The sequence below is a fragment of the Grus americana genome, chromosome 2 (assembly GCF_028858705.1).
Source record: "Grus americana isolate bGruAme1 chromosome 2, bGruAme1.mat, whole genome shotgun sequence".
In the NCBI taxonomy this organism is placed as follows: Eukaryota; Metazoa; Chordata; class Aves; order Gruiformes; family Gruidae; genus Grus; species Grus americana.
The window spans coordinates 73,349,191-73,372,952 of NC_072853.1; the positions used below are offsets into that span (position 1 = coordinate 73,349,191).

Here is a 23,762-nt window from a genome sequence, read left to right on the forward strand (position 1 = left end):
TCAAAGTTCAAGACAGTTTCTGCAGCAGACCACAGCCTAGTCTGAGCTGTTTATAATTTAGGGTCAGACTGTTCATTCTCACATTATTACAGGGATGCATTCTGGCAGGGAACGCGAAATCTTCCTCTCTTCCTGAGCTGGTGCAGCGCCAAAGGAAATTCTGAGAATTGCTCCTTGCAAACACACTGTCATATGAGTGCAGCGACCTTCTGTGGCGTACGTTCAAAACTCTGTCTCCTCCAGTGTTTCCACACTGGCTTGCTTCACTGAATGTCACAAGAATTGTCCCAAGACCAATGTTAGTCCGACTTGTACACTGTTGGTCACACATCTTAAGTGAAGTAGATGCCAGCTCTCAAAAGCAAGCAAAATATAAAGGAGGTTCTGCCCAGACATTTCTAATTCTAGGGGAAGAGGTGGCATCCTGCCAAAATAATTTTGGAAATGAAAACACCTGAATCAATCCACTAATTAAAAATTAAAGGACAGAGGTGCTTACTGAGGTATGACCAAATTAATCTATCCAATTGTATACACATCTCCACCGCATTTTAGTTCCTCAAACAATCTACAACAAACACACTAATACGGGGTCTTTTTGCAGATGCTGTATGTCAGTTCCCATGATCTGGGATGAAGAGGAGCAAGACCATTAAGTGGTGTTACAGCACCTGTGACTACTTGCAGTCACTTCACCTGGAAATTACTGAAACGTCGCAATGCTGTCAGACACACGTGCTAAACTTCATTTGCCCTCTTTCAGACAAAACCTCGAAGTCTCATCTGCCACTGAGGCTCCTTCCCCTTGCCCCAGCCTGCCCTGCAACCAGCAGTTGCTGCCTTATCCTGCTCCGTCTTCACCTTGGCTCCTGCTAGCCCGTGCCAGGAACTGGGGCAGCTGCAGCACACCACAAGGAATGATACAACCGTAAGAAACCTTGCATCCCCCAAACCCTTTTTTCCATGGAAAATAATTTGACTTTTGGCATTTATTTTTGTTTGAAATAACGTAAGGAAAGCATACTTGAATGATAATTGCACACAAATACTTCCCATCAAGCGAGACAAGAGAAACCCCACTGAAGCAGCGCAGGAGGCAGCACGATCTTTCCCACTTTTTTTCCTTTTCTCCTTTCTCTGCCTTCCAGCATATCAAGCAGAAGCTACAGCACGCCAGAACAGCCCTTCTGTTTCAGGCACCTCCTTTCTCCCCGCACATCCCTGCCAAGTCCCTCGGAGGGCAGCTGCAGGCTTCCTTCTCCCCTGCATACGTCTCAGTCTCGTCCTAAGTTCTTTCCTACCAGCAATCCTTGCCCCCTCCCCTGCATTGTTAACATTTCCTATTGCTTACTTTTAAAAGCTGCCTGCTTCTCCACTGCCTAGTATCTGCAACTAATCCAAGTGCCTTGCTGCAGGGGTTAAAAGCCAGCCAGAAGTTTGGCATTTTGTAAATAAAATTATGGGGAGAAAACGACAATTACTAGTTTACTCTATGGAGCTGGCCAGCTCTCAGATGCATGGGGAAAAATATTTATGAGGATAAAAAGAGAAGATGAACATTTTTAATAAGAATATATTTTTTTTATTCGCTAGCAGAGAAGATACTAGTGCTGATGCAACCACTCCTTGCCATACTGGTAAGGAAAGCTCTAGGAACAGTACTGAGTTTAATGGCAGAAATATGGGGGTTTTCTTCAGCACTAGGTACATCAGTTCAGGTGCAACTTCGGTGAAAAAGCAACTTAAAATATGGTAAAAAAACCCAACAACAACAAAAAAGTGCTTTTAATAATGGGATACTAAACAATCAGTGGGCCTTCATGATCTTTTATATTTTTATACAACTATTAATACTTTAATTTATCTAGAATTCTATTTTTTGGTAATCTTTTTACTTGTGTCTGCTTTTTTTTGCCATTTATGACTTCAGTCCTTCAACAAAAAGCCACAAGTTTTGCAATAACCGTACCATTTTGTTTCTGGTCTTTCTGGTAAGCCAGCCTGTTTTCTTTATGGGGTTTTTTTTTTCATGAACTAAGGCTCAGGAAATTCTCATATGATGTGCATCTCAAGGGAAGGGGCATCTCTGTTTATCTACAGGATGGAAATTGTTTAGCCTTTGTGGCTTCTGAAAGATGTTTGTAGACAAAATGGAGCTCAAAATACAGCCTAATCCACAGTGAAATATTAGTTCTCCTTTCCTGTCAGCTTTCCTAAACCAAGATTTCGCCTTGTCTGTGAACACTCCCTTGAAGAGGGCAGCTTGGATGGCTTCCACGTCCTAACTCTTTGATTTGTGGCAGCTAAGATCAAGTGGGAATAGAGCTTGTTACAGTAATCCATCAGTGGTATAACACATGCAGGAACATCCCAAGGAGGGAGACCTTGGGCGTCACGGGGAAGGTTAAGGCTATAATTTCTCTTAATGTGATTTTGTCTGGCCTTTTCAGAATTTCGTCCGCTTTGGGCAGGGCCACTAGATCAGCAAACCACAGACTGAACGACTGTGCTCAATTTTGTACGCTCTTAGACCTAAAAATTTTTTACAAGTGACAGCATTGGGTTAAGCTATCGTCCACTTCCTAAAAGTGAAAAATAGAAGACTGATTTGAGTGCACCGTAACGTGGTTGTGTGGATTTTGGAAAACAAGGGCTCTTTTCTTTGATGGGAATTTTAATTTTCATAATTAACTTTGTCTCATTCTAAAAAAAGTGAAATAACTTCTTAACAAAGAGAAGAAGCAGGAAATGAGAAACCAATATACCTAAATGTTAAGATATGAAGAATCACTCAGAGAAAAAAACCTATAAAAAATATTAAAGCCTTCCAAACATGAGAAACCAACCTCAGTGAAGGCAATAAAACAGAGCCTAAACATAGGCTGTACAAGAGGAAAATTAGGAGAACAGAGATGGAATCCAAAGAGCAAATATCTAAGGATATAAAACAAAAGCCACAAATTCCTTTATGATAGCCAAAAAAATAAAAATACAGAGGAGGTCCTGGATCACGGGATGAAAAAAAATGAGGAAGACAAAAGGTCTTTTCATCCAGCTTCCCCACAGAGGATGCTGGGGAGAAACCTATTCTGGTACCTGCTTTTATGCTTCTGTATTTTATTTTTTAATAGATATGAACTATCAGCAAGGTTCAAATACTTGGTAGCAGAAATAAATGTGTTGGAGGATGATGATAGCTTACAAAGCAGTAAACAAGCAGAAGACAAGAATTCTGACAGTAATTAAAATAAAGAAATTGAGCCACTGGCTAAAATGAGTGTGCTTTCACTACACTTAAGACTTAAAGAATCAGCTGATAGCAAAAGTTTCACCTATCTTTACAAAAGTAGCAAGGTTGATTCAGGAGACTGTAGAGTTCCAAGCTTTATTACCTGGCTGAAAGGATGAATAACAGGAAATTAAATACATCAAAATAATCACTGGGTTCTGAATGTGTTTATAAAATAGTGGACAGATAAGAGCAAGTAAAGAAAATCAAACTTCCAAATCACAGAATCATAGAATGGTTTGGGTTGGAAGGGACCTCAGAGATCACCTAGTTCCAACCCCCCTGCCGTGGGCAGGGACACCCTCCACTAGACCAGGTCGCCCAAAGCCCCATCCAACCTGGTCTTGAACACTTCCAGGGAAGGGGCAGCCACAGCTTCTCTGGGCAACCTGTTCCAGTGCCTCACCACCCTCACAGGAAAGAATTTCTTCCTAATATCTATCTAAACCTACCCTCCTTCAGTTTAAACCCATTACCCCTTGTCCTATCACTACACTCCCTGACAAATAGTCCCTCTCCAGCTTTCCTGTAGGGCCCTCTTTAGGTACTGGAAGGCTGCTAGAAGCTCTCTCCAAAGCCTTCTCTTCTCCAGGTTGAACAACCCCAACTCTCTCAGCCTGTCTTCACAGGAGAGGTGCTCCAGCCCTCTGATCAGCTTTCTGGCCCTAAATCTTTTGTAAAGATCCTCATGGGAGGCCACCTATGACGTGTGACATTAAGAGAGCAAAAGAAAAGAAGGAATACATATTGATTCTCATCTGTTGACAGAGTTAACAGCAGGTGTCTCGTGGCTTGTACTTTTAGTACTAATTTCAAAATTATCTGGAAACAAGGAAGCATACCGAGATGGTAAAATCTACAGATAGCAAGAAAAAATCAGATTATTCCTGATTTAAGATTATTAGGGATTTGAGAGATAAGCAGTAAATCTGCTTCAGCAGATCACGGTCATTACTGTAGATTGCAATGAAGTGCACACTGCAGGCAGTATCGGACTCTCTGTGCATCAGGCTGAATTCTGAATTGCCCGATCAGCTCAGGAGACTGTCTGGATGTCCTTGTGAACTACCCAAAGACAACTGCTGTCAAAAGGATAGCAATAGTCAAAAAACACAAAGAAAATCTCAGGACATCCAAAAAAAGATAGCACAAGCAGAACGGACAAACATAGTAGGCACATAACATTTTTAAGGAGAGGCTGGAGCTGCGTTCGCTATCGTTTAACTCATTCTAAAAGGTAAGATGGAGAAAAAGTATGGAAATGGTCTCAGAAAAAGATATAGAAGGATTATTTGTGACTTAGACAAAGATCTGAGCAGCCTGGTTTAATTTGGTCTTGCACTATCAAGGGTGACGGACCAGATGACCTTCAGAGGTCCTTTCCAATCTAAGTTATTCTATGAAATAAAGACAGAAAAATAGTTTTGACTGTTCAATATATTCAGACAGTAAATCCTGAAATTGGCAAATTCAACAGCACACAAAGTTAGACTATGAATTCATTGTCACTTGAACTGCACTAGGAACCAAAATAAGATTTCATTTTTTCAGTTTTTAAAAATTGTATTATACAGAGTGCCATCATGTCTCCCCTGTACTCCCCCCTATATCCAAACACGGTGGTTTTCGGAAAAGAAATCATTTGTCCATTTGATGCATATAATGAGTATTATGGCTCATAAAGTAACATCTTTCTAGGAGAGATCCTCCTCCTCCTCCTTCAAAGCTTCTTGTGCTCTCCTCTCAAGCAGCTGGTATTGGCCGCTGTCTGGATCAAGACACTGGACTAGATGGATACTGGTATTATCTGCTGTAATTATTTCCATTTTCACATAAGACAGGAGTCCAAACCAGAATTTTCATGTTTGTTATCTCCTGATGATATTCTGCCATGTTTACTCCATTAATTAAGTAATGTACTGTTTTTAGGGGTCATCCATGAAATCTCACTCTGTTGAGAGCTCCAAGAGCGAGGTTACAGTGTTTCTATCATGCCTGCTGGCAGCAGGAATAAATAATCTGCAAAACAAACTCAGCCATTGACCAGACCTATGCATTAGCCAAGGGATTACCACTGTTTAAAAAGAGGTGCTGCCACAAGTTTCCTTTATTTCTATTTATTTTCCCTACCTCCTAATCATCAAAATTCTTATCAGGAGGAGGACAGAAAAGGAGTTAAACAAAATATTTCAAGGACACTTTCATTCTGGAAACAATTTTATTACCAAAACAGTTCATTCCTTCCATTGCCCTTAAAATACAATCAGGCATCTGCCTTCAGAAAAGAGATTCCCCTAAACCACAGAACAAATGTATTTGAAGATACTGTTCAAATAAAGTTTTAACCTGAAAATAGTTCCTAATAGTTATATACATTAATAATGTATATAAAATTAAAATGTCTGTCATAATGTGGCTGCTTATTAGTGTACTGGCATCTTTGAAGTTAAGTGGGAATGGCGCAATGAATCCACATTCATAAAAAGTACTGTGACCAGGGAGGAAGAAAATCAAAAAACAAAATCAAATCTTAAATATTTCACTTTAAGGAGGGTTTTTAAAAACACATATATATTTACTCACTAGACATACCTTGGCTGACCTAGTGATGGCCCCGATCTCTGAGTAAAGATCAGTGCTGTCTGGGAACTTTTCTACCACCATAGTGCAGACGTGGTGCAGGAGGGACTGCTTGTGCACCGTGTCCTTGACTTCTGGAACCTTCTCGAGGTAGCTCAACTCAAAAGCTTTGGCCTGTCAGGGGCAGAAAAAAAGGAAGAAATTAAAAATAAAAATGTTTACTCCTTCCCATGCAGATTAGTAGACAAAAATCATTACCAAGTAGGGGTAGAGGGGAAAGAAGAAGAAGAATAATCCTAAAGGAGAAGAAACTTATTGCTTTTATTTATTTTTTACTTGCTGAAGGTAGGCCTAAAATCACTCCGTCTGCAGTGAAATGCCTCATGACACAGTTCTCACAATTTGAATGGGGAGCACCAACACTAAACTCAAGGGGGTTACACCAGAAGACTGCCTAGCTCCACATTTCCTTCAGGTTTTGCTGAAAGAGGAAAGAGCACCCTGATACACAATAAAAAGTAGGTTCTGTTTTCTAAATTATTTTTCTGGTACAAAATAAATATTGGGTTGCAATGTCAGAATGGTTTTGACTTTTGTTTTTTGAAGGAAAAAGCTGCAGGGGAAATGCTGGGACATCAGGCTTACGTTGGTTCCGTTCAGAAAGTTCCCAATGGCTAGTAGAGTAGAAAGGATAAATCCCAAAGTTTTATTGTGCTCCAGTTGGTCCATTCCTTCCTTCAGGTCTAGAAGTGGTTCTGCAACTTCCTGCCATGAGAATAGAAACACGAAAGTGAAGGCTGCAGTTGGCTTTAAGTTTTTAATTCTATGGTTTAGATTAATTACTGTAAAAAGTTCCTGAACCGGCGTCTTGCAGAGTGCAAACCAGCCATGTGTGCTGGCTTTCTTCCATGTTCCAGCTAATAAATCACATGCAAGGACAGCCAAAAAAATACATAAAATACTTTCCTAATGTTGCTTCTTTATGTATGCAATTGCCTTACTTGTCCTGGGGAATTTCTGTGATTCCAAACAGGAGAGAGAGAGTCAGAGAAGGGGCTGCTGCATTTGAGTTAGATGCACAAACATCCCCCTGCCCCAAGTGATAAAAAAAGCTTCTCATAATTATTTTTTCTAATCTTTAAAAAACAAATACACAAAAGTTAGAACCCTGGCTGACTTGACATTTGTAGCCTGATCCTAAAGCTTTCTTCAAATGATGGCTACCTCTGAGTTTTAGATATGGTTTTGTGCTTGTGTGACTTTAAAACTCACCCCCCCTCACCACCCCCCCACCCCCCCCTTGCAAACATCAAGCTTTACAAGTGTTCTCATTTTAGTCTTTTAACTTAATGCATCTTCCATCCACACATGTTATCTGAGTATAGGTATATAAACTGATAAGGCTTGGAAACATAAATTCTGTTCCATTACCTCGGGAAGTGAACTACACCAGAGTTCAAAGGAAGAGAGCGAGGGTAATTGAGTTGATGGAGCTTATTTCTATGTCTTTGTGTGAGGCCCGGGGTTATTTATTTTGTAGGCACAGTAATAGTTCACATTGTTTCTATCTCTAGACGTCATTCTAAGCATCTGTGAGCAGCACTCTTTTCCCAAATTATTACACTCTTTTTGAGCCAAGAAGCCAAAATTAAGCTGTTATTTTAGACTAAGAGGCAAAATAGCTGAGAACTTCACTTTCTTGGAGAAACACAATGGGTCATTCAACAATTCTAGTGACATTTCACCATAAATAAGAGGACAAATATGAAGGAAACATTTCTAGTCACTACAGAACAATTCTCTTGAAAAGAAAAGAATATGGCAAATTCAAGACAAATTAAGAGATGGCATAGTGAGCAAAGTAATTTATATATCAGAGGAGAGGTGCTAAATAATCCAAGACTTTATCAAGTTAAACTAAAATCAACAAATTGCTGCACAGAATTGTTTGAGTTGCTTTAAAGTCAGGGTTGATTTAATTTGTTCTGTTGCATTATTGGGATGGATCAAACTGTTCTGCATCTGCTGTAAATATGGGCTTTTGAATTATTTTACTTCTATCAATTTACAACCTGTTAAAAAATCATTCCTAAAAGGTTAATTTAAAACATTCTGAAGGTGAATAAAAAGGTTAGCATAAAAGTCTTCCAAAGCAGGCCATACCATAGCCCTTCATTTAGCTATTTGCATGCAAGTTACCCAAGCTTAGACTTTCTCGTATATAGCACACATTTATAATTACTCTTTATTTTTTATTTTATTGTAGCATTAAGAAACAATAAAAACCAGTGTGCTAGATACTGTATAATCGGATGAAATACCCATTCTTGCTCCCTATAAAACTCACCTTCTACCTAAAGAGGGCAGATACATAATGCAGAGCTACTTCATATCCTTAGATAACATGTATCCTTATTTACCAGGTTTTTATTTTTCACCTAAAATTATGCTTGAATGAAATTTGAAGATTGGTCCAGAATTTCTGGCTGTGAGATATCTGATAATGCCTGATAAATGTTTGATGCACACGAACAAATGAACTCAACTAGATGTGTGCAATTAATCCAATGGTCCCAGGACAGGGAGGACATAGCACACGTGTTCTGTGCAGCTGATCTGGTACATGCATTGTTACCAACCTGCTATACTGGTTACAAGCTTAGCTTACAGCACATATACAAGCTCACGTGTATGCTTTTCTGGGAGGGGTAAAAACTTGGTTGGGATGGGAACTTTGAGATGACCAAAATGTAATTTGCCGTATTTGCATTTAATCAAGACTGGCCTGCATAAAGTATCATACCCTTTTAAAACAACAGAAACTATCAGGATCATACTCTAAAATTTAAAAAGCTCTGATGCACTTTTTAAATTTTTCAGACAGTTTCAACTTCACTCGGAAGTACAATCTTTTTCAACACTTATTTCTCTAGCACACTGTCTCCAGGGAGACTGGAGTCAGGATTAACCCTTCTGCTCAGAAAAGAAACTGAAGCAAGCTGTTTTCTTTACCAGTTCTACTTTTCTCATTTCTACACCTGCTTATATTAATTTCTGATCCTTTAAAGTTGTCAGCAACAAGGATATATTTGCCCACAGTGACCTTAAGAAAAAAAATTGTCTGATCTAGGACAACCGAAGATTCTATTCCTCTTTCTAAGGACTTTAAACTCCTTTTGAGATGCTAATGAAATTTGACAGCATCTGCATCATAAATAATTCAGTACAAAGAACTAGCAGTAACACAGTGTATTTTTTCAGAGCAATCAAAAGTCTGAAAATGAAGATTTAAAGTTGAAATTCAACCTCTTTTGTCTATACCTTTAAAATATGATACCAAAAGAAAGGTGAGAAAAATTATTGTTCCACTGATGACCTTCAGTAGGCATACAGTACCTTAGATACATGTTAACATTTCAAAACATTATACACATTATCAAACAGATCATTTGGAAAAGGGGTTTCCTTTTTTATTTTCTGTAAAGAGCAAAGAATGAGTATTCATTCATCCAGTTCAGCCCCTCACAGTCCAAGGCTGCTCCCTACAAATGTACTCTGACTTGCTTTAGTTAATTAAATTCAACCCAAGAAAGATGACTTCCTTCATTACACCTGGAAAACTTTTCTACAAACATAAACAATATCTCACTTAACCCTTTTCTTGAACAATTTCATGCTCTTTTTCATTTTGGGTTGTCAGAGATGGAGCTAAGGCCTACTTAGGCAAAATTCTCACCTGTTCAGCAAGAGTCTCATGATTGAGAACCCCAGCCTTACATCGACAGCTCGGGTATTTCACATTGTTGATATCATGGACCATCTAAAACTTCCAGCCTCATAGAAATAACAGTAAGGTTCATTCATTTCTTACATAACATATATGTATGACTCGATAATATGAGTGCATTCTGAACTGTTATATGAATTTTCCTAATTTTAAAATAGATTTTAAAAAATCAAGTAAATGCTGGACAAAAAAAATGACAAAAATTGTGGAAGTGATTTGGCACCTAAGTTTCATGAAGGGCTTGCCCATTTGCAGACGTATCTTCTGCAAAAACATAGTTTCAAGAACAGAAGAATGTTAGCAAGTCGTGGGACTCATTATCATAACCATTAATGCAAACTACTTCATTTTTTTAATTGAATATGCTCATGGTATCTTATCAGTCTAAATAATGCTTATGTTTATTAGTTACCTGGAACTTAAACTCTGACTTTAACATTTTGTTCCTGGAGACAACCAACTGTTGCTCTCTCTTGTACCTCTGACTGATCCCACATCTTCCTCTTCACCCACCTAAGACCCAAGCTGTCTGCCATATCCGTGCTTGTCTGCTAGTCGTCTTACCACATACTCTTCTTATTTTATCAGAGACCTATATGTTATTTCCTCTACCATTTTATGGTAAGTACTGTATTTAGGCCTATCTACCTTTCAATAGGGATAAAAATACTGTTCCTTTCTTCACTCCAGCTATCACTTCTTTGAGTGATTTAGGTATTTGAGACATTTTATACTAGCATCCATTCTACATGGATTTTAGCTGGCAATTCATTAACTTTGTAGCATAAACTTTATAGGACAAGCAACAGGAAATCTATCAGATTTTCTTTAGCTTTTAGCAGTGCTTCAAATGTTACTTCTTGATTGAGAGGAAGCTAGAAATTCTAGGTATACACATACATTAACAGCTAACTCAGCTTACACGAAAGGAACAATTTAGCCTTGTGGTAACTACAAAGCAGAATAAATAGCTGTACCAGAGTAAAAAAAAAAAAGGCAAAAAAGTATTCAGGCCAGATACAAGTATTTTATGTTATACAAGTCAGAAATGTAAATGTCTAAGACTAAAATGTCACAATGAAAAAATCCTGAATATTAGTGTGATTGCATTTCCTAAAATCTAAGAAAATTAAGCAGAGGTTGAATAATCTTGACAGTATCATCTGCAAATCAATCCACTGTTGTATAACTTGTTAAATAGCCACCACTAGGTAAACATAAGGCATTTTCAGAAGCATGTCCCACTTCTCAGAATCCATATCACAAAAAGTTATACTGATTTTTTAATATACACATATGTGCACAGATACACATACAAAATTAACATATACAGGAGAGAGCTGCCTGAAGAAAAATGCATGGGGTCTGCACCAGAAGCGCAGCCAGAAGAAGGTTCCTGTGCTGAGATTCCTGAAAGAGCTTGTGAAAGTCAGCAAGTAGCTGAAATCGCCCACACAGCTTCATTCTGTTTCACCTATGCACCGAAATGACACGCTGTCATTTTGAAATTTTTGCCTGTGATTCATCATTCATGACAGACAACCCTATTACAGTGTTCTCTCTGAATAAATGCCATCCATGAAGAAGGTGACACCCCTGAAGGATGTCTTATGTTTTGTTTATAACTTTGAGAGTTATAAACAGAAAAATTTTAATGGATGGTGCTTTTCTTACTTCAAATGGATGCAAGATCAATACTCTCATTTTATGATGTAAAGCTGAGTACTGTAGTCCTAATTCATTATCCAAAGAAAAACTCTTACTGCTCTGAAGTAAGAATTTCCTGAATAACGACATCTGGAGAAGATGTGGTAAGGATTTAGCCCTCTTCTTTGCTTCAGTATCATTACTAATTAAAGGAAAGAAGACATAATCTCTAGTTTTCTTTTACAGAAGGAACAGATTATGAAGGATCATTCTAGCTGTTTCTTGGTTGGCCACCAAAACAAAAGCAACCCTTTTACTGTTTTTTCAAAATATATGCTCATATAATAATAAGGTCAGGGAAAGATTAAGCAAAGCCTGGGAAGAGTCTCCACTGCTGCCTCCCTGCTTTCCCCTCACCTTTTCCACTATCTCGTAGTCCATCTTGAAAGCCCAGAGCTGGAGCCTGGCGGAGAGTTCGCTGATGGAGGAGAGGGTGAGAAGGAACTGCTCAGCGCTGCCCAGGGGGACATCAGGGTTCGCCAGCTGCGCCTCCTGGATCTTTTGCTTCTCCTCTTCAGTCGGGATCATGGTCAGGATTTTCTGCAAAGGGAGACAAAAGGCAGGTGTCAGCAGCAGGGCTGAGGGGTGTGCAGGGGCTGGACGTCGGGTGACTTCACAGCAGCAACAGTAGAAGTCTTCAAGTCCCTGGCTGGCAAATTAGGACAGCAGTATAGTAACCAGGAACTAACCCACTTGCAAAACAAGGCCTGCTATCTCAAATATCTACAGTTTGTTGAAAAAACACATCTGTATTAAAATGCTTGTTTTAAAAAAATTTGTACTCGGTAGACATGGTTAATCACGGGATGAAACTTAAGGAGACACAGGGAGACTGGTTAGGACTGCTCTCCTCAGCTTTTATATGTTTAAGTCAAAACTGACCACCTTTCTGCAAATCACATATGGAAGTGAGGGTAGGAGTGCAATTTTGTGGCCTGTGATTTACAGTCAGACTAGATATTAAGGTCCCTTTTAGCCTCAATATCTATGAATCTTCCAGCGCACTTGTAGGTATACATAAATAACTTGAGGACTCCTGTCCCTTCCTGTTCTCAATATTTATTATTTTTTGTTCAGTCTGGGTTTTTTTTTTTTATGAAAATACAACTATTGCAGCTTATTAGGTCACTCCCAAAAATTTCACCCGAACTGAGGACAACTTCCCAAGGAATATGCATTGAATTTAAAGCTGAATTATGCATTGCATAACATATGGCCTTTTCTCTTTTGATCTGAAAAGTCTAAAATATTGATGAAAAAGGTTCTCTATATTTTCAGTTACTGCTGTCAGCATGACTCAGAACATTTAAATTTTCCCTTTATTTCTTGGATTTTCCATGCTTGTTTACATGTGGCAGCTTTCCTTCTCAAAGTATTGCTCCCTAAAGTATTGCTTCTTAATTAGTTTTTGACATAATAAATGCATTTTAAAATCAACAGCAAAACAACATAAAGGCATCAGATAAGTTGAGATCTTTACCCTGCTGATCAATGCCTCATTAAAACGAAGCAGTAGATTTTCAACACAACTTATGTTTATTCATCTGAGGAATGACAATGTTTTTGCTGTAGCCTTCTATAATGATAGAGGCTGTTTTGGAGGGGAGAATAATAAAAATACAGCCAAAGAGCTATCAGACCTGCCAATCCAAACTACAGCCTTGTTCCAGCGTGGGACATAGCCAATTCATCAAAGTAGCACAACTGCCCCTTTCCAGTACCAATAATTCATCTGGCTCCTCATACAGAGCTGTTGCTAAGCGTGGAAAGCAAGAGACTTTTCCTGGTCTATCAGGTGAAGAACAAGAGTTAAGCAAGCAAATAATGTTCAATTTGTTGAACTGGGACTTATTTAATTTCAGCCACAACATTTGTATTGCTGTCTAGCTTCTTATGCTGACTTCCACAAACATAAATAAAGAAGCATTTCTTTCTGTAATGTTGGCTCTGCCTTTCAGCTAAAAAAAAGGCAAAAAAAAAAGCCTGCTTGCTTGGACACTGTAAGCTTCTACCTTAAGAAATTAATATTCTAAGGAAAAAAGAAGAGGAGGAAAATCCCTCAATACACTCTGGTGATTTTCCTTCCCTTGTCAATGACTGTTTGGAAAATTTCTGATGCACACCTCTTCCAATCGATAGCATTTGTATATTGATTTTGAGATTTGCTATCCATCCCATCCATCCATCCATCCACACAAGCGGAAATCTGTAACTTAGGTCACGCCTAACATCAAACTAGATTTATAAGTAGCTGCTTCAGGGCATTTCTCAGTGCTTAACCAATACTCATCTAAAAATATTCATAAAAAAAGAGAGACTGAGTCTGAAACTTGTAAGAAGGGGTGTTTCACAGAGTGTCCTTTGAAGAAGTCAGACCTCCTAGTGTCTACTCCTCTCTTCAACAACAAGAAGCCAACACTCACTTAGCTGAGCCAGGGCAGCTTGCAAATAGGATCATATGAACATCCATACATGGAGAGTTTAGCAGTAGCCATGTGATGGATGTAAAAATGCTTCTGATGCATTTTTGAAGGCTAACGCTTCAGCAGTATTCTCAATTACCTCCTACAAATAACTAGGACTTTTGGCAGCTACCCAGGAATCCCACAAGTATTCTGTGGTGGTGCAGGGCCTTCGCTCAAGAGATTTTGCACTGCTTTCGGGCATTTTAAAGAGAGCAATGAAACAGTAAGCTTTATTTCCAAAGGGACTCTCTTCCTCCTTGAGTTTTATGTAAACACCACAAGCCAGATGGAGCTGACAAAAAGCATTTGAGTCCAAGTACTGCAAGGCTGCTGTGCTGCGTACTGTAGTATGTGAAACAGAGAATGCCAAGTGAAAGAGCCTGTACTTGCGGTGCCAGCTGCTGAGGATTACCCCTGCTGCTGAAAGCCCTGCCTCGATGGGACCAGAGCTGCTGGCAGGTCTCACACCATCCAGGGTGCAACTGCCCCCGTAGCAATGACTTACTCACTGGCACTTCTAATTTGCTTGGGCACATAATTCTTATCCTGCTGGTCATCATCCTTGGTGTGCCCTGAGCAAGTGGTAAAATGTTCCTGTTCTTGATTTGCACTCTATGACTAATTTGAGCCATTTGTTCAGTGCTGGAAACTGATGAGTACACCATCTGCCAGCTTATTATTATTTTTATTATTATTTTTTAAACATTACCAACAGTAAAAGTAGCATAAAAACACAGCAGGGCAGAAGGTTACTGGCACTTAGTATGACCATTAATTCACAAGTACTGTTGAATCTAATTGTTAGTTCATAATGCTCTCTGAGTACGGCACTCTTCAGATAGCTTAAAGAAGAACTGGTGATCAACAAGCCCTATGCTCATATCCTCTAATATGTAATACGTGTGATACACATATTTCACCTCCATGCATTCTCACACAACCATTTGGGCCAGAGACTAACATTCTGAGGAAAAACTGCACAAATCTTTTCATGGAGAAAAAGAAGTGATTTTTGGAGATCCCGTTTGCATGAGATAATCAATCCTAATAGTTCTGTTCCCAGACTGTGGGACCCAGCCACTTGCTTGAACTTTCAGCAAAGGGATCAAACTGCTTATTACCTGGACTCAGCCATCCTGATGTATAATCTCCAAATATTTCTAAGAGGAAAGCCTTAGAAGGCTCAGGGCAAAATTTATAAGCCCCATGTGCCTGGGGTTACAGGCCTCAGTGTCACATGCAAGGAAGCACCTAACGAAAGACTGCGAATAGCCTCTGCGGAAACTTTCAAGAGATAATGGGGCTTCCCAGTGATGATGAGGTTGCAGGGGTGCCTCGGCTTTTATATTTTGTTTCAGCTGATTCTACCAGGCAAACAGGAGCCTCAAAAAAATTAGTAAACTAAATATCTGGTTGTTGTTGGGTCCAAAACTTTCTGTGGCTCGAGGCCCACAAGTTCATAAGCTGCATAACCAAATTAGTGGGTATTTCATCAGATATCTAACAGGCCTCAGCAGACAATTCAGCGCCTGCTTTCCAGGCAGCTCTTAACAAGACATGTCACTGGTGTGCATTACCTGCAGAAACTCTAACAAAATATGAAAGCATATGAAGGTCAGGATTCCATAGTGAGTGTGGCTGCCCACACTAATTTTATATGAATTCTGCCAAAAATTATCCAATTCTGTGAAGGGACTACATCTAAAATGCCTGATAGCCATCCCTGTAAAGTAGGAACTGACAGCTGCTGCCTCGGTCAGACAGCTCCAGCTCCTCAGCTCTCTGCTGAAATACGTGAACATGCAATTGCTGGTCACAGAAACCATAGAAGATGTTTTGGTTTGCTGCAAGGAGTGAAAGTGTAGCTTTTTTTTTTTTTAAAAATAAAGTCTGAAACTTGTTAGGGCAGCATTACGCTGACCGTGAGTGCACCATTGAGTCCGTTCTCTCTTCTGTCTAGACTTGTGAAAAGAAGTGTTCTTTCAGGTCACGCGAGCTAGCATAATGCGAAACATCCCATCACACTTTTACAAAGCATTAGCTAAACAAATGGCAGACTGCAAATGCCAACGTACCATGGCAACTATGAAAACAAAAAATTAAATACCTTGATTGTTTCTGAAAATCTAATTTTGTTTTTTGTTTATACATGTCACCATTTGCCTTTTTAATACCACGCTCTCATTTCTTACCCCTTTTTACACTTCTGGGCTACCTAGCCACTCCAGACACATGGACTTCAAAGTACTTAACAAACGTGAGGATGGAGGGCCTAGCATGCCTGGAGAGTTTATAATTTCAAATGGTTTTACTAAAAATTATACCTACCAATACAATACAATATTGTGTAGCAACAGAAAGCTATATTGTAAAGCACAAAGTAACCCACCTTAATCTCCTCACAGCATCACCCCCGTTTTAATCTGCTAAATTAATCATACTCTTTGGTATAATTTTATTTTGATCCACGTTCCCTTACTGAGTAGCACTTTACAGAAGGACCCACTCATTTCCTTTACTAAAGACAAGCACCCAGGACTGGTTTGGTGGACTCTATTCTAGCAGTTGCCTGTGATACACTTCATTAACATCAGGCGCCAGGATTTTAAACTCGCCTCTTTTGCTTAGCTCACAGAAAGCCCTCATCCATGCTAAGCAGGCAGTTCTTTATCCTGCAGCAAGCTCCAAGTTGTTTGAACACAATGAATGCCAAGCTTTCAAAGAAAGGAAAACACAACCACTTTGGCAAACGTAAGGTGGCAAAAATTTCTTTAGTTGGATTGACTTATGCTTGCAGACACACATTGTGCCTTCCTTTGAAAATATGTTTCTAACAGTGCCTGCTCTGCATACTAAATGGACTACATCTGCTGTTCTAGCACCATGCCCCATTTTCTACCCTTTTTCACAGCTCAGGGGTACCTAACCACTTCAAACACATGGCCTAAAATACTCAACATACTTAGGTATAGAGGGCTTTAAAATACCTGGAGAATTTTTTCCCATATCTTAGTTACATATTTGAAGTTAAAAAGCAAAGGATTACTAACAAGAGTTAAATGGCACAAGCAAAGCAGAATTCAGCAGAACGCAGGACAGTAGCAGAGGTTTTATTTGATGAATTGGGCTATCACAAACTTGTAGCCTGCATCCCACTGCATCACTGCCTTGTTGCTAGCCCTACTGTCAGCACTACTTTAGTCCACTGCCCTTAAACGAATTGCTAAGGTCAGTTTTAAGATACCATTTAATCTGAATTTATCTACCAAGGTGCAGAACTAAAGCCAGACACACGCTAACATGACAAGTGACGATGCTCCTCAGTGAGGGACATAGCATAGAGCTCACAGCCAAGTCAAAGGATGGCTCAGGTGACTTTATAACCTGTTGGTGGCCTGCTCTGTGCTGGATCCCCTAAAAGCTGATGATCTTAAATTATAGCTTCTCTGAAATTTTAGCAGTGAATGTTATGTCCTTGCCACACACATCTCTTCTCCTGCTCTCCTTACATCTGTCTCTTCTGCTTACTAGCCGTGACATCTCTTCTAGACTATTACCTATGCAGAAAGGCTTTTAGTACCCACTGTGATGAAGGTTTTTAATCAGACCAATTGCGTAATTTTTCTTCCATACCACTCCTATGTCATTCAACCCATAAATTAACTATAAAATATATTAAATAGCCGATAATTTGCTTTATTATCTGCATTTTTATATAAATGAAGCTGATGCTTACACTATTACCAATTCATTCATCATCACTACCAATTATGTTCTAATATTTAGGAACTGTAGATAGGAACCAGAAAACTTTCTATAAATCTAGACTGAAAAGCCAACTCCTGTTCCCTCTAAGCTAGGGCTAAAGCCAATGAACAAACGGACACAGAAAGGGAAACAGGAAACAAAGCTTGTCTACACTGTAGATCAAAGGACGAGTATGGAAAACTGAGGCAGGGCTCTGCTGAAAACAGTGGGACTCACAATGATGCATTTCTGTATTTATCTTTGCACCTCCTGGCCAATTCTGCATAGCTTAATCCAGCCCTCTATCTCACTATGAACATCTGTCTGACTCTATAACAGCGTGCTACAAGAAGAACCTGTAAATTGGGGATTGAGGAAGGGAATTTGAATTCAGTTCAGGGTTTTATCTGATAAGAAGTAAATAAATATGGAACATTGAAGGAAAAGAAAAGCTCTTTTCTCCATGAACATCATCCTTCCCAACCAATAAAGGCTTCATCCCTCAAGGTGCAAAGTACCTGGGCTCTGCTCTATAGAATCACAGAATCATTTAGATTGGAAAAGACCTTTAAGATCATCAAGTCCAACCGTTAACATAACACTGCAAAGTCCACCACTAAACCATGTCCCTAAGCACCACATCTACACATCTTTTAAATACCTCCAGGAATGGTGACTCAACCACCTCTCTGGGGAGCCTGTTCCAATGATTGACAACCCTGTCAGTGAAGAATTTTTTCCTAATATCCAATCTAAACCGCCCCGGCACCACTTGAGACCATTTCCTCTTGTCTTTTTGCTAGTTACTTGGGAGAAGAGACCAACCCCACCTGGCTACAACCTCCTGTCAGGCAGGTGTAGAGAGCGATAAGGTCTCCTCTCAGCCTCCTCCAGGATAAACAAGCCCAGTTCCCTCAGCTGCTCCTCATCAGACTTGTGCTCTAGATCCTTCACCAGCTTCGTTGCCCTTCTCTGGACACGCTCCAGCACCTCAATGTCCTTCTTGTAGTGAGGGGCCCAAAACTGAACAAAGTACTCAAGGTGTGGCCTCACCAGTGCCGAGTACAGGGGGACAATTGCTTCCCTAGTCCTGCTGGCCACACTATTCCTGATACAAGCCAGGATGCTGTTGGCCTTCTTGGCCACCTGGACACACTGCTGACTCATATTCAGCTTATTCCCTTTCTCTCAATTTTAGCTATCATCTGAATGATCACATCGGGATTGCTGACATCCTTAGCTTCAAACTGTGGACACAGAACTCAGAAATTCCATTTTCTTTAGCACTGGGCAAGTATATCAACAGTGTATCATTTCCTGGTTTCTGAATTCTTCAATTTGAAAGCTACCTGCATATATATTTTAAATGAAATTATGGGTTTCTGGCAGCTAATGGAAAGGCCACCCAAAGGAGGGTGTGGTGGTACAAGGCACTCACAACTATGGACACCACAGGTGGTTGGCAGATGGACAGCCCAGCTACAAACGTTGGCACTGAAAAGGGTGAGCTGTACAGAGCAGCTGAGCTTCTGTTAAGTGTGCCAGAGAAGACCACAAGTCAAAGGAGATGACACATGGAAGATAATAAAGATATGTCCTTCTTTACCAGCCATTTTATGTTGGACTTTGCATGGAAACACTGAGATCTAACCAGCGGTCTGTAAGTTGGGCTTGGCTGGAGGGGCGCTTTTCTCCAACACTTTAAAGCTTAGTATTGCAAACTGCAGTGATGGGTACATGGGCTGGGTCATGAAAAATTACTTTTTTAGCCTGATTTGTCACCTTCATAATATGAGTAAGGTATGTATATAGCAAATAAGTAATATAGCTTTGGGAAGAAACTATATTCTAGTAGGAATAAATCAGCTAGATTCTTCTTCTAGCTAGAACGATCTTTTGCCTTAAGTATTTCTTTTGCATGTAACTGTTGGCAACTGTATTTCCATTCCAGCCAGCTTTTCTCATTTTCTTCTGTAGTCAGCACAGTGAAGGTGGAAAGGGGGAAATCATGAAACACAGCGCCAAACCACTGAAAGGTGACTGTGAATCCATACATGACCTCTGCAGTTCAGCCACTGGTTGAGACTTGTAGTTGTGCAGATTACTCTTACTAGATGACATAGGCTTATTAGAATAAAAAAAAGAAAAAAAGATTTGAAATTAATACAACCACAATGAAAAAAAATAGGGGAGCAGCAGGCTTCTTTTACGCTTCATAGAAGAAAAATGTTTTGATAAAAAATAATAAACAGAGCTCATCTTGGATCTCAGTAAGAATATCTGCAAAGTCAAACATGCAATGGTAAAAATTACATCATCTGTAATATTTATACCAACTGCTTTTCTTCAAACAACAGTAACACAGAAATGCTATTTTGAGCAGAACTAGTCACTGTATTTGTTTTCCATTAGATATACAATCTAGAATGACTCCAACAGCTAGCTGGGCATGAACTTTATTAAACCCTGTACCAGTTGCATCAGCCCTAGTAACTCACTGCCTATTCTTGCTGTTCACAATATTTCAGTCAGGCTTCAGAGGAACAGATAATACTCTGAAAATCTTGACAGGAATTAACACCATCGTTACTGGAAATTGAACACAAAGCAGAGAAATCCATGCTTACTGAGCATGCTCAGCCTCAGAGGAATACTACGTGCTTCTGAGCACACTGCATTGATTCGATGAATTACAATACTCAGTCATGATATAACGCATCCTCTTTTTCCTCTTCCATGATAAGTCTGGTCCATGCCATGTGCAATATTGAAAAAAAAATATTTTTGAAAATGCAGACTTGAAGACATTGATTACTCTTTCTTACCTCTATTCCTTCCTTGTTTAAGGCATATTCGTCAAAGTTCAAAATAGCAGTCTTGATAGTCCGGGGAGGGGGCAACACAGTCAAGCCAATATTAATAGCGTTGCTTCGTTTTGAGTCCAATACAATGATCTCCTGTCGCTTCCCATCTGCAGCAGTTTTCTTGGTAAAGAAGAGAACAAGAACATTATTCCTCCAGCCCATTTTGTAATGAAAAAGTCACTCCTTTTGCTAATGATTTCCCCTACTCAAGGGTGCTGACCCTGAATGTAAATCTAATGCATTTATAGTCATCCAAAAAAGCCGAATTCTTTTACCACATCCTTGCTGGTATCAACATGAGCTGCCAGGATTTAACCAGAGAGCTGAATGCAGTCTCAGATGCCAGGCAAAGCAGAGCCAGCCTGAGACACAGGAGTCCCCGCGAGGGCTGGGGATGCTGCCGCCTGGGGCAAGAGTTGGACTGAAAAGAGCCTGAAGCTGTCCCCGCCGGGCGAGAGCTCTGCCGTGTGGCAGGACCGGCCGGTGCAGGGCTGGTGGGGCAGCAGCCGGGCTGATGATGGGCCCCGAGGGTCAATTACCCCTTGGATGTTTCAACCCGGAGTGGCCGCCGACCCTCTCTCGCCTGTGTGGCTGGCTGGGAAACACACAGGGTGGTTCCCACCTGCCTGTCAGCACTCTCCCATGGGATAAATCCACCTCGGGCACTGGCAAAGGAGTTGTAGAGGCCTTTCTGGAGACACTGGCATGGTTTTCTGCCCTCTGGCTGCCAGGGGAAGGGTATTCTACCTTGCTGCTCATGATATGACTGTCAAGCCCTTCACAGGTGCAGAACAACTTCAACCCTTCTGCTTTTTTCAAAGTTTTATTTGAGACTAGATATAATCTTTGGATCTTACCTCCAGTATAAACTACAGTACAAATAATAATGAAAGCACAAAGAACTAACAACATACACTTTAAATTCCATTCTAGAGAAGACCCAAGAAATTTCTTCCTCTCTCCCCGTTCTCACAGTGGCAAAATGTGAACCAGCTAGGCAAGGTGACTCACAAACCATTTATATGGCGTAATGCAGTGTTGAATGTGGTCTTTGCTTTTACACCTCAGCATGTCTCTCATTCTCTCACTGTCCCATGCCAGAAGGTGTCTCTTTGGCTACTATAGATATCATATACCAGACAGCCGCAAGAGGAGAGGACTATGCTCCTCATACACAGGGGTTTTTTCCTCCCTCTCCACACACGTGAACTTTGGAAAAATGTTTTCTCTGTTTTGCCTTCCTTTGCCCTATCAGAGATGGGCTGAGGGATGCTGTCAAGCACAGGAGTGTAGGGAGAAGACCAACACCTTGACGCAAGAAAGCACACACACACACACGCTTTGCTGTGTGTAAACCTGTGTTTCAGCAAGGCACAAGCTGCAGAGATGTGACTAGAGGCTGCTACCTGGACTGTGGTTGGCAGCTCTGGCAGCAGCAGCCTCAGCACAGATGCACCTCAAAGGGGCAAAGAGAGAGACTAAGCAATCTCTCTTTCCAGGCTGCAATGTGGCAGCCCATACAGCTGTTCAGAACAGAGAATCAATCATCCATGTTGTCTACAGCAGTAGTGCCTCTTGTATCCCTTGTAGATTTGGGGAAAGTCCAGGAGGAGATTCACAGATTCACAGAGTGGTAGGGGTTGGAAGGGACCTCTGGAGATCATCTAGCCCAACGCCCCTGCTACAGCAGGATCACCTAGAGCTTGTTGCACGGGATTCTTACTGCCCCAGTCTTGATCTGTGCTCAGGATTGCTTTTAGACCATGAAGCTTTGTTTTCCACTTGTTTTCAATTTTTAGATATCTGTTCTGTCATAACTGCTCTCTTCTTACCACCTTAAAAGCATTCCTGAAGCCTTCTTGAACTTTCCCTTCTTTAAGAAAGTCTTCTTTTTCTTGGGGAGCTACCTGAAGGATCGAGATGCAGCTTCTCCTTTAAAGCAGTCATTTTTACTTCCGGGGCCATTAATCACATTTTCAGGACCACAGTTAGTGGCCAAGACCACATAAAAACAAGTGGGGCTCACCAGAGACTGCTTCCTCTCGAGTCTGTATTGCACAAAGCCTTTTTTAAACCATCACTTTTTACCTTGTCCTTTGCAGCACAGAATTACACAGCTCCCAAGAATTTATGCAGAGAATAAGGGAAAAGGCTGGGGGAAAGGAGTTAAATTTAGGCTTCCCACATGCGGTATGGGTAAGTAAGCCTCAGAGCTGCAGCTCTGCTTTTAGGCTCCCAAGTTTGACAAGAGAGACATATTCATTTGAGGGACACATGATGCTAACCACTGAGATGATTGCGATTGCTACAGTGCACTCTCTCCTTAACAGTGAGTTATGAAAGACAGATGAGCTGTATAGGGGATGTAAGAATGTAGGTATTTTCCAGAGCTATAACTGCATATGGGGTATAAAAATTTGGGGTAAGTAACTTTTTTCAAAAACAGGGGCAGAAGAGATTTTAAATTCATTCTGGGGACAATGTCTGAGTTACAAAGAAATCCTTTCCAAATAAATAAAAGGATGAAGAAAAGAGAAAGGTTTTACTACTATGAACTTTATTACCCTACTGCTAGGAAAAGAATTCCTTTTTGTCTGCAATGAAATCGCACATGTGTAAGTGTCTGACTGTTAAAATAAGCTATGACTATTAATTTCTATTAAAATATTAGGTGACTTCAGACTGTGTTTTATAAGTTCATTAACAGAGAATGACCAAATGCTTGAGGGAACAGTGCACTAGTGCACTTGATTTTACATTTTAACGTGTCAGTATGTAACATGAGCCCTGAACTGCTGAAAATTATATTATTAAATGTAAACACAAAATTAATTATAAAATACAAATATATCAGGTGGTATAATTTGTGGGAAACAAACATTCCTGCAAGGTATTAACAACTGCAGCGAATTTAGATCTTTAAAAGACCTAACTGGCCAGATTCTGTTGCCTCTGTTGAAGTCTGGGTAGTCAAGATAGGTTAGCCAAAAGCTGTTACAGTCCTACAGAAGCAATCTGAGGAGCACACAGTCTAGAACATGCCTCCTTGCTTTAATTAAGATGGGAAGCAGAAAAATTTAAATCACTTTTCCAGAGGTCATTATAAATAAGTAATTTTATATGACCATCAAGTTAGAAATATCTCCTGCATTTAAACTGCATCAGCAGTACAGAAAAAAATGGGCAAACCCTTAATAGCAAGATGGCAATTTTTTTATTTCTATCTCAGTTAGCAAGGATTTAGCACCAGCGATTTAAAATGGAATCACTCAGCTGCCACTGGCTTTGTCCGGGATACATATATATAACCTTTTTCAGAAATT

General features: G+C 40.1%; 1 protein-coding gene across 14 annotated transcripts in view; it reads right to left on the reverse strand.

Moving 5' to 3' along the window:
• Positions 1 to 23,762, reverse strand: part of FHOD3 (formin homology 2 domain containing 3) — a 418,162-nt gene that overhangs the window by 39,635 nt on the left and 354,765 nt on the right. For all 14 annotated transcript variants that reach the window (XR_008575819.1, XR_008575820.1, XR_008575818.1 and 11 more), the window contains 4 exons: positions 20,401 to 20,559; positions 11,721 to 11,903; positions 6,515 to 6,634; positions 5,882 to 6,043 (listed from right to left, as the gene is read on the reverse strand). Coding sequence is in view for 11 of the 14 variants with exons in the window: in XM_054816185.1 (XP_054672160.1) it covers positions 5,882 to 6,043; positions 6,515 to 6,634; positions 11,721 to 11,903; positions 20,401 to 20,559 (624 nt within the window). In the remaining 3 variants the exon portion in view is untranslated. The remainder of the gene's footprint in view (positions 1 to 5,881; positions 6,044 to 6,514; positions 6,635 to 11,720; positions 11,904 to 20,400; positions 20,560 to 23,762) is intronic.